This window comes from Ranitomeya variabilis, chromosome 2, assembly GCF_051348905.1.
Source record: "Ranitomeya variabilis isolate aRanVar5 chromosome 2, aRanVar5.hap1, whole genome shotgun sequence".
Taxonomy (NCBI): Eukaryota; Metazoa; Chordata; class Amphibia; order Anura; family Dendrobatidae; genus Ranitomeya; species Ranitomeya variabilis.
This window is the reverse complement of record NC_135233.1, coordinates 266,096,945-266,110,244: the sequence shown is the minus strand read 5'-3', so window position 1 is coordinate 266,110,244 and position 13,300 is coordinate 266,096,945. Positions and strand designations below refer to the sequence as shown.

At 42.7% G+C, this 13,300-nt stretch overlaps 1 protein-coding gene across 3 annotated transcripts in view; it reads left to right on the top strand.

Moving 5' to 3' along the window:
• Nucleotides 1-13,300, top strand: part of EDA2R (ectodysplasin A2 receptor) — a 42,475-nt gene that overhangs the window by 4,988 nt on the left and 24,187 nt on the right. For all 3 annotated transcript variants that reach the window (XM_077284918.1, XM_077284916.1, XM_077284917.1), the window contains exons 2-3: nt 9,560-9,679; nt 12,183-12,293. In XM_077284918.1, the coding sequence (XP_077141033.1) occupies nt 9,635-9,679; nt 12,183-12,293 (156 nt within the window). In that variant the 5' untranslated portion in view covers nt 9,560-9,634. The remainder of the gene's footprint in view (nt 1-9,559; nt 9,680-12,182; nt 12,294-13,300) is intronic.

The following is a 13,300-nucleotide window of genomic DNA, read 5'->3' as shown; positions in this document are numbered from 1 at the left end:
AGCTGTAAATCATGCTGCTGAGGCAATGAAAACTTAATCTCTGAGCAGTCATAAATACTTGGAGATCACCCGAGCGTGCCCGAGAAAACCCGAGCAATGAGTACACTCGCTCATCACTAGTGCCGCAACATCCCAGAAAGGAGGGGGACCACCAAGGAGCAGCTGCAGCATCACAGAATTACAGCTGCTGTGAGGATGGAAAACAGCACTATTCATGGTATCCTAATAGATTATGAAGGGATGAGCAGTAGGGTCATTTTTTATCTCCCTGGAGTACTCCTTTAACCACTTCACCCAAAGCCTGTTTTCACCTTCCCGACCAAGCCAAATTTTACAATTCTGACCAGTGTCAGTTTATATGATAATAACTTTGAAACGCTTCAACGGATCCCACTGATTCTGAGACTGTATTGTACTTCACGATAGCGGTAAAATTTGTCCGACATGACTTGCGTTTATTTGCGAAAATATCTGAAATTTGGCAAACAAATTTGGAAAGGAAAATGTAGCAAATTTCAAACTTTTAATTTTTAAATCAGAGAGTCATGGCACACAAAATAGTTAACAAGTAAAAGTTCCCGTAAGTCTACTTTACATCAGCACAGTTTGTTAAACATATTTTGTTTTTTGTTAGAAAGTTAGAAGGGTTAAAAGTTGATCAGCTATTTTTCATTTTTCCAACAAAATTTACAAAACCATTATTTTAGGGATCACATCACATATGAAGTGACTTTGTGGGGCCTATATGACAGAAAATACTCAAAAGTGAAACCACTCTAAAGACTGCACCCCTCTAGGTGCTCAAAACCACATTTATAAAGTTTATTAACCCTTCAGGTGCTTCACAGGAATTAATGGAATGTGGAAGGAAAAAATGAACATTTCCGGTAACATTGTTTCACCAAAATTTTGCTTTAGACCCAATTTTTTTTCATTTTTGCAAGGATAACAGGAAAAAATGGACCCCAAAATTTGTTGTGCAATTTCTCCTGAGCATGCTGATACCCCATATGTACGGGGAAACTGCTGTGTGGAGGCACAGGAAGGGAAGGAGCACCATTTGACTTTGGGAATGCACAATTTGCTGGAATCATTAGTGGATACCATGTCACATTTAGGAAAGCACCTGATGTGCCTAAAGATTGGAAACCCCACACAAGTGACCCCATTCTGGAAACTAAACCCCTCAGGGAACTTATGTAGATGTGTGGTGAGCACCTTGAACCCCCAAGCGCTTCAAAGAAGTTTATAAAGTTGAGCCGTAAAAATAAAAATCACATTGTTCCCCACAAACCTATTTTTTAACCCCAATTTTTTTTATTTTCACAACGATAACAAGAGAAAATGCACTAGACTTTTTTTGTGCAATTTCTCCTGAGTACGCTGATGCCCAATTTGTGGGAAAAAACTACTGTTTTGATGCACCGCAGGTGTCAGAAGGGAAGGAGCGCCATTTGACTTTTGGAATGCAGAATTTGCTGGAATCATTAACGGACCCCATGTCACATTTGGAGAGCCCTTGATGTGCCTATGGAGTGGAAATTCCCCACAAGTGACCCCATTTTGGAAACTGGATCTCTCAGGGAACTTTACCTAGATGTGTGGTGAGCACCTTGAACCCCAAGGGTGCTTCACAGAAGTTTATAACTTTGAGCTGTAAAAGTAAAAAAATCACATTTTTCCAGCAAAAATATTCTTTTAGACCCAATGTTTTTTATTTTCACAAGGGTAACATGAGAAAATGCACCATATTATTTGTCCAATTTTTCCTGAGTACACGATACCCAATATGTGGAAGAAAACTACTGTTTGAGCTCATGGCAAGGCTCAGAAGGAAATTGACCCCATTTTAGAAACTAGACCTCTCAAGGAACTTATCTATATGTGTGGTGAGCACCTTGAACCCCGAGGTGCTTCATAAAAGTTTATAACATTGAGCCCTGAAAATAAAAAAAAAACAACACATTTTTCGAACAAAAATGTTTTTTTAGCCCAGTTTTTTTTATTTTCACACAGGTAACAAGAGTAAATGGACCCCCAAGTTTGTTGTGCAATTGTTCTTGAGTACACCAATACCCCATATATGGTTAAAAACTACTTTTGAGGCACAGTGCAAAGCTCAGAAGTGAAGAATCGCCATATTGGAGTCCTTATTAATAGAGCCCCTGAGGTGCCAGAACAGCGGAACCCCACACAGCGCGACTCGGGAGGGCCAGAGCGCTTTTTGCCCCTGGAGCTCAGATTTTGCTAGAATAGTTTGAGTACTTCATATATAGAGCCCCTCTGTGCTAGAAAAGCAGAATCCCCCTCATGTGACCCCATTTTGGAATCTACACCTCATTTGGAGTTTATCTGGTGTAGTGACAATTTTGACTCTGGGTGTTTTCCAGAAACAAACAGCAGTGGATGTTGCTGATTAAATTGCAAACTGTCATTGTAGTGACTAGTGCGTTGCAGTGACCAGTATGTTGTAGTCACCAGTAGGTTGTAGTGCCTAGCTCATGCTTCTGGAGATAGGCACCTGTAAATTAGGCAAGCTGTCATCGCTGCAAAAATGCCAAACGTGGACACTAAATGTGGTTTAGGCACACTGTGGGGCTCAGGAGAGGGGCACATTTGTATTGTGCTGAATTTCATTTGGGGTGCGAGGAGCTCTAACGCTTTTACAGAGCCTTTGTAATTCCAGTAACTTGGAAGCCCCCTATATTTCCTCTTTCATTATTTCTTTCAACTGTATTGGTATGCAGGATGCTGATACAGTTGAAAGTGCAATGCCAGGTGGGGGTAGGAAGGGTGGTGTCGGCGTCGCGAGCCAAATATAATCACCCTGCTGCGACAATTGGCCCATGGGCCAAAGTTTGACACATATGTCCTAATGAGCTGAAGACTAGCATACCAATATTTCCTTTTAAAATGTTGGTGCTGGTGTTGAAATCCCAGCCACATGTATTGCACTGTAAATTCTGGTAGATTTGCGCAGAATAATTTGCATCTTAAATGTGAACACAATTTAGCCATGTCGGAATGAGGCTTCTACACATATATTATTTGTATTGATAGATGGTAAGGGTCTTAGGTAATTTTATACAATCCAAACATAATTAAAGGGATTGTCCACTTTTCAGACAACCTCTTACTATTTGTGGTGTTCGTCGGTCTAAAATCAAATCAACACATACTCACCTTCGGTGCCTGCGCTGTTCCAGAGACAGCAGCGTCAGCGCTCATGTAATGTTGTTATGTCCTGTGACCCCTGCAGCCAATCAGCGGTTGCTTCTCTCGCACTTCCTGAGGTTCTTTGCCACATAACTGTTAGTACTCCCCTTTGAAAGTAAGATTCAACATATCACTGAACCAATTACCAAAATTTTGACAAGACTGAGTTTCATAGAACATTTTTTTTAACTCGGAACATGAAAGTATGGTAAATGATATAACTTTCATTATGAAATCCTCATTTTGCACCAAATTAATTGATTCAAAACTGCTCCCCACATCATAAACTACTACATCAGTATTTCCTTTTACCTCCATAATTTTAAAGGACGTGCATGTTGACTTTCTTCAACCCTTCTCATCAGAAGACGCTCTAGTTTAGGAGTTTACTTCCATGGTTGGCCTGGACGTCTCTGTGAGATGGTTGAAGTTCCATCTTTGTCAAATTTTTGTATCACTTTTACTACAGTATTCTGATTGATAAGTAAAGCACTACTGATCTTGTACCTTTCACCCTTTCTTGTGTAAAGAAATTATTTTTCTTCTCAGGTCTTGTGACATTTCTCTTCCATGTGGTACCATTACTGTCAGCATGAAATGGGAAGGGTTTTTTATTGTTAAGTAATGCCCTTCCTGAGATACTTTGCCACATGACATAAGTCACCTTTCTGCAGGACACCTGTTTAATGAATAATTAGGCTTACCTGTTGTTGAATTTTTATTAATTAAAATTTTATAGTCTAAACTTTAGTTTGCTCCTAAGACTTTCATTGGGGTCTACTAATTTTTGAATGAACTTGGTAGGAAAATTACTTTTTTTGGGTGCGCAAAATAACAAATCTTGTTTGCAATCAATGGCCCGCATTTATGGTGGTGTTTAGTAGTATGGTATCCCATAGAAAAATGTAGATTCTGAAAGGAAACTCTAAAGGTTTTCTGATAAGTCTTTTGGGGTGTCCTCTTTTATGCTGAGCCTTATATATTCTGGTCTACAACAATTGAACTTTGAAATTCAAGGGCAACCACAGCTCGATCAACCCAGCCAAGGATATTAATGCTAGGCTCATGGCACCTGACAGAACCGCCCAAACCCTAGCCAATGTAATGTACCCCATCACAGCCACCCAAGTCCCAGACATGGCAATGGCCCCTGAGGGTCATTAAAACATCAGGTCCATCCAACCCCAGCACTTGCAAGGTCCACCCGAACCTTAGACATCAGCACTTGCCATAATCATGCTAACATACCTCCCAACCATCCCGGATCCAGCGGGACTGTCCTGATTTTGACAGTCAGCCCCACGATCCCGGGTGGGACATTAGTTGTCCCGCACTGGTTGGGAGGTGTGTATATCCCCCGGTCAGCTCCCTGAGTCCCTGCACCCGCACAGCAGCATATTGGCTGCTCTGTGCACACAGGACCTGTGATGAAGTCACAGGATGGGAGGAGTCAGGGGGTCACATGATCGGGAGGAGCTCCCGTGTTGTAAATTCCGTTCTCGGGCTCCCTCCTGTGGTCGTGAATGGTACTTTGGTGAGTTCTGTCCTTGGACACCCTCTGGTGGCTTTGAGTGGAACTGCTGATCTTTAAGGTTGGCTTTCTCAGCTGCCCTCGTTTATTGCTTCTGCTTGCTTCCCTATTTAACTCTGCCCAGGTCGTTAGTACATGCCAGCTGTCAATGTCTCAGTACTGGTTCAGATCTCTCTTGGATTTCTCAGATGACCTGTCTACTCCAGCAGAAGCTAAGTCCTTGCTAGTCATTTGCTGTTCATCGGTTTTTGAATATATTTTTCAGTACATGCTATGTTTCAGTCCAGCCTGCTATTATGATATTTCCTTGCTAGCTGGAAGCTCTGGGGGTGCAGAGCTGCACCTCCACACCGTGAGTCGGTGTGGAGGTCTTTTTGCACACTCTGCGTGGTTTTTGTAGTTTTTTATACTGACCGCATAGTTCCCTTTCCTATCCTCTGTCTATTTAGAGAAGATTCGGCCTCCTTTGCTAAAATCTGTTTCATTCCTGTGTTTGTTACTTCCCTCTTAACTCACAGTCAATATTTGTGGGGGGCTGCCTTTACTTTGGGGAATTTCTCTGAGGCAAGTTAGGCTGCTATTTCTATCTTTAGGGGTAGTTAGCTCTTAGGCTGTGAAGAGGCGTCTAGGGAGAGTTAGGTATGCTCCACGGCTATTTCTAGTGTGTGTGATAGGATTAGGGATTGCGGTCAGTAGAGTTACCACTTCCTCAGAGCTTGTCCCAGGTTTTCCATTTTAACCATCTGGTCATTTCGGGTGCTCCTAACCACCAGGTCCATAACACTCCCGCCTCCGTGTACAGGACTCTACTGGTTGTCATGGCGCTGGAGGAAGGTAAGTGTATGGAGTGTATGGTCAGGAGGTGTTTGCAGTGTGGATGTAGCAGAGCCGTGTGTGTACGAGGTGTATGGATCGGAGCAGCGTGTAAAAGGTGTATGGAGCTGAGTCATGTGTGTACGAGGTGTACAGAGCGGAGCAGCGTGTGAAAGGTGTATGGAGCAGAGTCGTGTGTGTAAGACGTGTATGGAGCGGAGCCACGTGTGTACAAGGTATACGGAGTGGAGCAGCGTGTGCAATGTGTATGGAGCGGAGCCATGTGTGTACGAGGTGTATGGAGAGGAGCCGTGTGTGTATGAGGTGTACGGAGCGGAGCCGTGTGTGTATAAGGTGTATGGAACGGAGCCGTGTGTGTATGAGGTGTACGGAGCGGAGCCATGTATGTATATAAGGTGTATGGAGCAGAGCCATGTGTGTGCGAAGTGTACGGAGTGGTGCCGTGTGTACGAGATGTATGGAGAGGAGCCGTATGTGTATGAGGTGTACGGAGCGGAGCCGTGTGTGTGCAAGGTATACTGAGCGGAGCAGCGTGTGCAATGTGTATGGAGCGGAGCCGTGAGTGTACGAGGTGTACGGAGTGGTGCCGTGTGTGTACGAGATGTATGGAGCGGAGCCATGTGTGTATTAAGTGTACGGAGCGGAGCCGTGTGTGCAAGGTATACGGAGCGGAGCAGCGTGTGCAATGTGTACAGAGCGGAGCTGTGTGTGTACGAGGTGTATGGAGAGGAGCCGTATGTGTATGAGGTGTACTGAGCAGAGCCGTGTGTGTGCAAGGTATACGGAGCGGAGCAGCGTGTGCAATGTGTACGGAGCGGAGCCGTGTGTGTACGAAGTGTATGGAGAGGAGCCGTGTGTGTATGAGGTGTATGGGGAGGAGCTGTGTGTGTATGAGGTGTACGGAGCGGAGCCGTGTGTGTACGAGGTGTACGGAGCGGAGCCGCATGTGCAAGGTGTATGGAGCGGAGTCGTGTGTGTACGAGGTGTATGGAGCAGAGTCGCATGTGTACAAGGTGTACGGAGCAGACGCTGGCTGTGTCGGATCGGAGCAGATATTGCTCCTCGCTCTGACACTGACTGGCACAGGAGACACGGAGGTCTTTATCAGTGGCGTATCACAGCTGCAGCGACGTGAGCAGTCAGCGGCGCAGCTGGATGACACCATTCAGCACCGTGGGAGTGGAAGCTGCCGGCTGCTGCGAGGGAGCGCGGTGAAAGGTGTGTGTGTGTAGTGATGGAGAAGGCAATGATGGGGGTGGGGTAACCATGTGTGGCCATTATACTGCACCCAGCATTGTGTGGGGCCATTATACTGTATGGAGCATCGTGAGGGGCCATTATACTGTACCCAGCATTATGTGTGGCCATTATACTGTACCCAGCATCGTGTGGGGCCATTATACTGTACAAAGCATCATGTGGGGCCATTATACTGTATGGACCATCACGTGGGGCAAGTATACTGTATGCAGCATCATGTGGGGCCATTATACAGTATGGAGCATAATGTGGCCATTATACAGTATGGAGCATTATGTGTGGCCATTATACAGTATGGGGCACTGTGTGGCCATTATACAGTATGGAGCATCATGTGGAGCCATTATACAGTAAGGAGCATCATGTGTGGCAATTATACAGTATGGAGCATCATGTGTGGCCATTATACAGTATGGAGCATCATGTGTGGCCATTATACAGTATGGAGCGTCATGTGTGGCCATATTTTTTTTGCTTATAATTATTGTTTACGAAACATTGTGATCAGAAGTGCTAAATGGGTGTGGTTGGGGCGTGACTAGTTGTGAAATGGGTGTGGTCAGAGGTGTGACATAAAATTTGCAGCGGCGCTAATACCAGCCTGGAGTGTGGACAAATATGTGATTACATCTGATTACAAGCGACGCTGGTTCCTTAGGGTCTCGATGTTGTTAGTAGAGCTGTCCGTGTCCCTAATGAAGTAGTGCCATGTGTAGTCACATAAGGAGCGCTATAACACAGGGCAGATGTCTCTGCCAACACTTCAGTAGCTATGGCACTGGTGCTTGTAGCAATTTATGTATTGCTGGAAATGTTTATTGCTGGATTACATGAGATTTTTTTGCAAAGCATAAAATAGCCTGCACATGCGACTAATCTTGCCTGTACACGTGTTGTTGCTACCTCTACTTGCATTTTTAGCATTTTTCCCAGTGCACTAGAAGCCTCAGCAGTTTCTTGTTGTGCATTACTGCTTTTGTTTCCTTCTGGTTCACTCCCCTTCCCCTCTTTATAATAATATACAGCTGCTGGCGCTATTTGATCCTACTCCGCAGACAGATTTGTAGACAGACATGAGCAATATTTGAGAGTGAAGTATCGGTTGAGGACACAAAAAGGACTGATAATTTGATATAGAGGTGTTTGTTTTTAATAGATGTTGTTATAGTTTTTCTTTGAAAGTAAGTGTACGGTAATTAATATTTAGAAATGCAGATCTTTTTATTAATTTGTGGAAGGTTATGACGGTATTCAGCTCTGGAACGTCTGTATTTGAGCATGGCATTGGAGCCTTTTAGCATCTGAAGGCAGAGCCTTTTGCCATTAGTGCTCTAATATTGCTTTTTATATGGTAACTTCAGTATACCAGCAGTATTTAGCTACGTCACACACTTTTATTGTGCCTAAAACTAGTATTTAGCATCATTTTGGGTTTATAAATGTCCGCAGATACCCAGATATTTAGTAATAAGATTATAAAGCCTTTGGCAGTGTAGAATTAGTACATAGCCTGTGTCGCCTACACAAACTTTTAAAGCATATCCATTGCAATTCTTTTACCCCTTTCTTGGCTTTCCACTGCCTACTCTTGTAATGTTGTGAAGCCAGAACATTGAGACCCAGCAACCAGAGGGCCGTGGATTAGGATACGTTACAGGCACAATCCCTGTGTCACTTTAAGATTGAATAAGACCACCTGTTCTCACAATGGCTGCAACATTTCAGTGTGTATGGTGAGAAATAACAGGTCACCAATAATAATGGCGTAAGTGTAAGGAAAAGTGTATGTTGTCCTGGTGAATATTTCTCACTAATACATGTATTGTGCATTTCCTGAGAGTGACTGTCTATTCTACTATTGCCCAATGGTATGCCAACTCTTATACCAACTAGAGTAATGCTTAGCATTGTGTAAGAACTGTTATACTGATACACCACCAATAGTTGTTCAGAGTTATATATTACTAGCAAATTCTAAGGGGGAACATTTCTCCTTGTGGAGAGTGCTAACGTGGCGTAAGGAGACTTATAGGCCAAACAAAGGTCCTCTGGGAAGTTAAGTATGCAAATAGCCTAATCAGAGAGGATGGCTTGCACTCTAGCGCCACCTATTGGATGTAGTAATCCTACAAGTCAATATCAACCCTTTAATAAGACTTGCCACATGACTTATGGTAAGAACCCAAATCAGACATTCCCTTTTCAAACACTAGTTTCGGGAAGGGAGGATGAGAAGAGAGATAGGGTCGTCCCCCACTCTGCCTGCATGAGTGGGATGTCAGTCAATCTGCAGTGGCGCGCTCCCCCCATGTAGTGGCATTGAGTGACCGCAGTCCCGGACTAGTCTAGTGACTGCATGCAGGGAGAGCAGATACATTTAGTGATTAATAAAGGCATCATTAAAGAGGGGGAGAAAATGATCCTAACCCGGCATTCACTCGAGTGATTCCACACTGCAGTAGGTAGTCAGGACCACCCTTGTGCAGAGTAATTATTTGGAAGGGGAAGTTGTGCTGAAGCTACACTACTGTATAGCCCCTTTATACTCACTATCCATGGGAGTCCCAGCGGTAAGACACCTAGCGATCATTAAATGACGGCATATTATCGAGAAATGTTATCACTTACCAAGACTGGAATACCTCTTTTAAGTGGGAGGTGAAGAGGTTGGATTTATATGTGGATTTTTTTCTATGCAGTGTTCTTTGATATTTACAGATTTAGACAGAAATCAACACGGATTTACTTCGCTGAGTTCCCGTCTGACTCTTCAAATCCTTATACCCAGGGGAAATGGCTCATTTCTATCAGCTGATGTGTATTCTTCTCATCTTTAAGGTATGGATGGCCTCAGTATGTGAACAGTCTCCCATCTGTCAGATATCATAACCTGGCCCTGATACACAACTGAGTCTTAAATGTGGCTCTTACGTCCCACCCATCCTTAAATGGTTTGTCTCATCTTCTATTTATCAGGAGCGCAACAAGGTGCAATGGCGCTGAGGTTGGCCGGATCTAGTGATCTGACCAGCTATAGAGTGGCACTTGGAAGGATCTAAAGCAATCTGCCTGCAAGTGGTGCCCTTCCCATGCCTAAGAAACCAGCCATATTGAGACTGCAGGGTGGCTGGTGAACTAGGAAATAAGCTATACACATAAAGAATTAAAAATCCTCCCCATTCTTGAGAACGGAGAGGAATTTTAATGAGACGTGGATTTCAAAGTAGTTTTTTTGTATAAGCCATTTTCACTTTTACCTCTTCATGAAAATGAGACAGCCCCTTTAAGTAATACCCATATAGGTACAGAAAACTGATAAGGCAGCTGCTTGTGACATGGGGAGAACATTGTGGCTACTAGCATTACCAAAGTATCGGCTGTCCTGGCTGAACTTGAGATTTCTGATGCTATATCTCGTCTATCTTGTGGTTTCAGTATTAGTATAAATGAGAACACAGTGTCCGTCACTGACCACCGTCACACGATGGACCCCATTGACTTGTAATGGAGAATGTTGAATTCTAATATAGTTTCAGATTATCCTTTACAGGAAAAATGACATGGCTATTTTTCCCATCCAATCCGATGGAATCTGGAAGAGTCAGAAGCTCCAACACATTTGTTAACAAACCTTTCACCCTGCTGAATATCAGTCTAGTTTTTTTTTTTTTTTAATAAAAAAAATCAAGTTTTCACTCTAGATCTAAGAATATGTAGAAATAGTTACTCTACGAGGCAAGAATGATTGCCGAAACCAAGAATAGGCGCTCGGTCCTTCATGGCGGGGCCAATCATATACAGTTAAAACCAGAAGCTTCCATACACTATATAAAAAAGACACATATTCATGTTTTTCTCAATAACTGACATGAAATCAGAATAAACCTTTCCCGTTTTAGGTCAATTAGGATTACCATAATTATTAATATTTGCCAAATGCCAAAATAATGAGAGAGCGAAAGAAAGTTTTAAGGCATTTTTATTACTTACTGTAAAGTCAAAAGTTTACATCTATTTCTTTGTTTTGCAGCAAAACAACCCCAAAACATGATGCTTCCACCCCCCCGTGTTTCACAGTGGGGATGGTGTTCTTAGGCTTCCAAGCTGCTCCTTTTCCTCCAAACGTAACTTTAGTCATTATGCCCAAAAAGTTAAATTTTAGTTTCATAAGACCACAGGACCTGTCTTCAAAAATTAAGGTCTTTGTTCCTGTGTGCATTTGCAAACTTTGATCTGGCTTTTTAAGTTTCTTTTGGAGTAATGGCTTCTTCCTGGCCCTTCAGCCCATGTTGATGTTGATACAGTACTCGATTGACTGTGGATATTGACACAATCTTACCAGCTTCCGCCATCACCTTCACAAGGTCTTTTGCTTTTGTCCTTGGGTTGATATGCACATTTCGGAAAAAAGCACATTCATCTCTAGGACACAGAACCCTTCTCCTTCCTGAGTGGTATGATGGCTGGACATTCCCATCTAGTTTGTACTTGCGTATATTTGTACAGATGAACGAGGCACCTTCAGGTATCTTGAAATTGTACCCTAGGATGAGCCAGACTTGTGCAAGTCCACTATTCTCTTCCTGATACCTTGGCTCATTTATTTAGACTTTCCCATGATGCTACACAAAGAAACAGTGTGTTTCAGGTGTGCATTACAATACATCCACAGGTGTGTCTCTAATTATCTCAGATGTTGCCAAAAAACCTATCAGAGGCTTCCAAACACTTGACATCATCATATGGGCAGTCCAGAATTGTTTAAAGGCATAGTAATACTGTATGTAAAGTTTTGACTTTGCAGTAAGTAATACAAATGCCTTAAAACATTCTCTCATTATTCTGGCATTTGGCAAATATTAATAATTATGGTAATCCTAATTCACCTAAAACAGGAAAGGTTTATTTTGATTTCATGTCAGATATTGAGAAAAACATACATATATGTCTTTTTATATAGTGTGTAAATTTCTGGTTCCACTGTAGATACACCTTGGTTGGTTTCAATCTGTTTTCTCCTTTCTCTGGCTCTATGAAGACTGACCTGTCTATCAAAGAAGAGGGGGAGCGGAGATAGAGGGTAAACAGACAGGTGGGAAGTTGTATATAAATGATTGGCCCCGCCATGAAGCACCGATCGTCAGGACTTAGTTTGAACAGTCATTCTGTGCTGACAGTCCCTTAAATCGTCTACAGTGTGGGGTCCCAGCAATCAACGCACTATTTCTGAGTTACCGTGGACCCTCTGGAGGGGGTGGTTACATCTTGAGGATAAATTCAGGCTTGCTTGAGTTGGCAGATTAGACGCTAAAGATACAACCTATTTCTTGCTTTATTACAGCTACACTTGGTCAGTTCAGAGGCTGCAGACTGTGTGGAAGGTGAATTTGAGAATGAACAAGGGAAATGCATCCCATGCAAACAATGTGGAGCAGGATACGAGCTTTCTGAGGTAAGGATTCTGTAGACCGCATGCATGTACAGTAGAAACTTGTATCTTATTGAAAAAGACTATGTCTCTTTTCAGACCGAGTTCGCAGAGATTCTTGTATGCATCTGAACAGGAAAGTGTCCTGTACATACATCAAATGTGTCCATAGCAGCCGTATACTAAAGCTGCAGCAAGGACTAGGGGACACTATATGTAGAGTGGTAAAAATTGGTTAAGGGAAAAGAGTTGTTGTGAGTGGTACATTCTCTAAATGGGATAAAGTCAGCTGTGGGGAACGCAGGAATCTGGACAAGATGTCTGCATGAGCCAACACACAGCAGATGAGATTTAATGTCAATAAATGTAGAGTAATGCACCTGGGGCAGAGTAGTCCTATTGCTGCATATACATTAAATGGGAGTATACTTGGGACTACAGAACAGGAGAAGGACTTGGGTATTCTGGTTAGAAGTAAGCTGAGCAGCAGTACTCAATGCCAAGCAGCAGCCACAAAAGCAAACAAGATTATAGGGTGTATAAAAAGAGATAAAGTCCCGTGGTCCAAGTGTTTTATTACTTCTCTGTAAATCCCTTGTGAGGCCACATCTAGAATATGGGACCCAATTTTGGGCTACACATTTTAACCCCTTTACCCCCAAGGGTTGTTTGCACGTTAATGACCGGGCCAATTTTTACAATTCTGACCACTGTCCCTTTATGAGGTTATAACTCTGGAACGCTTCAACGGATCTTGGCGATTCTGACATTGTTTTCTCGTGACATATTGTACTTCATGATAGTGGTAAAATTTCTTCGATATAACTTAAGTTTATTTGTGAAAAAAACGGAAATTTGGCGAAAATTTTGAAAATTTCACAATTTTCCAACTTTGAATTTTTATGCCCTTAAATCACAGAGATATGTCAGACAAAATACTTAATAGGTAACATTTCCCACATGTCTACTTTACATCAGCACAATTTAGGAACCCAAATTTTTTTTTGTTAGGGAGTTATAAGGGTTAAAAG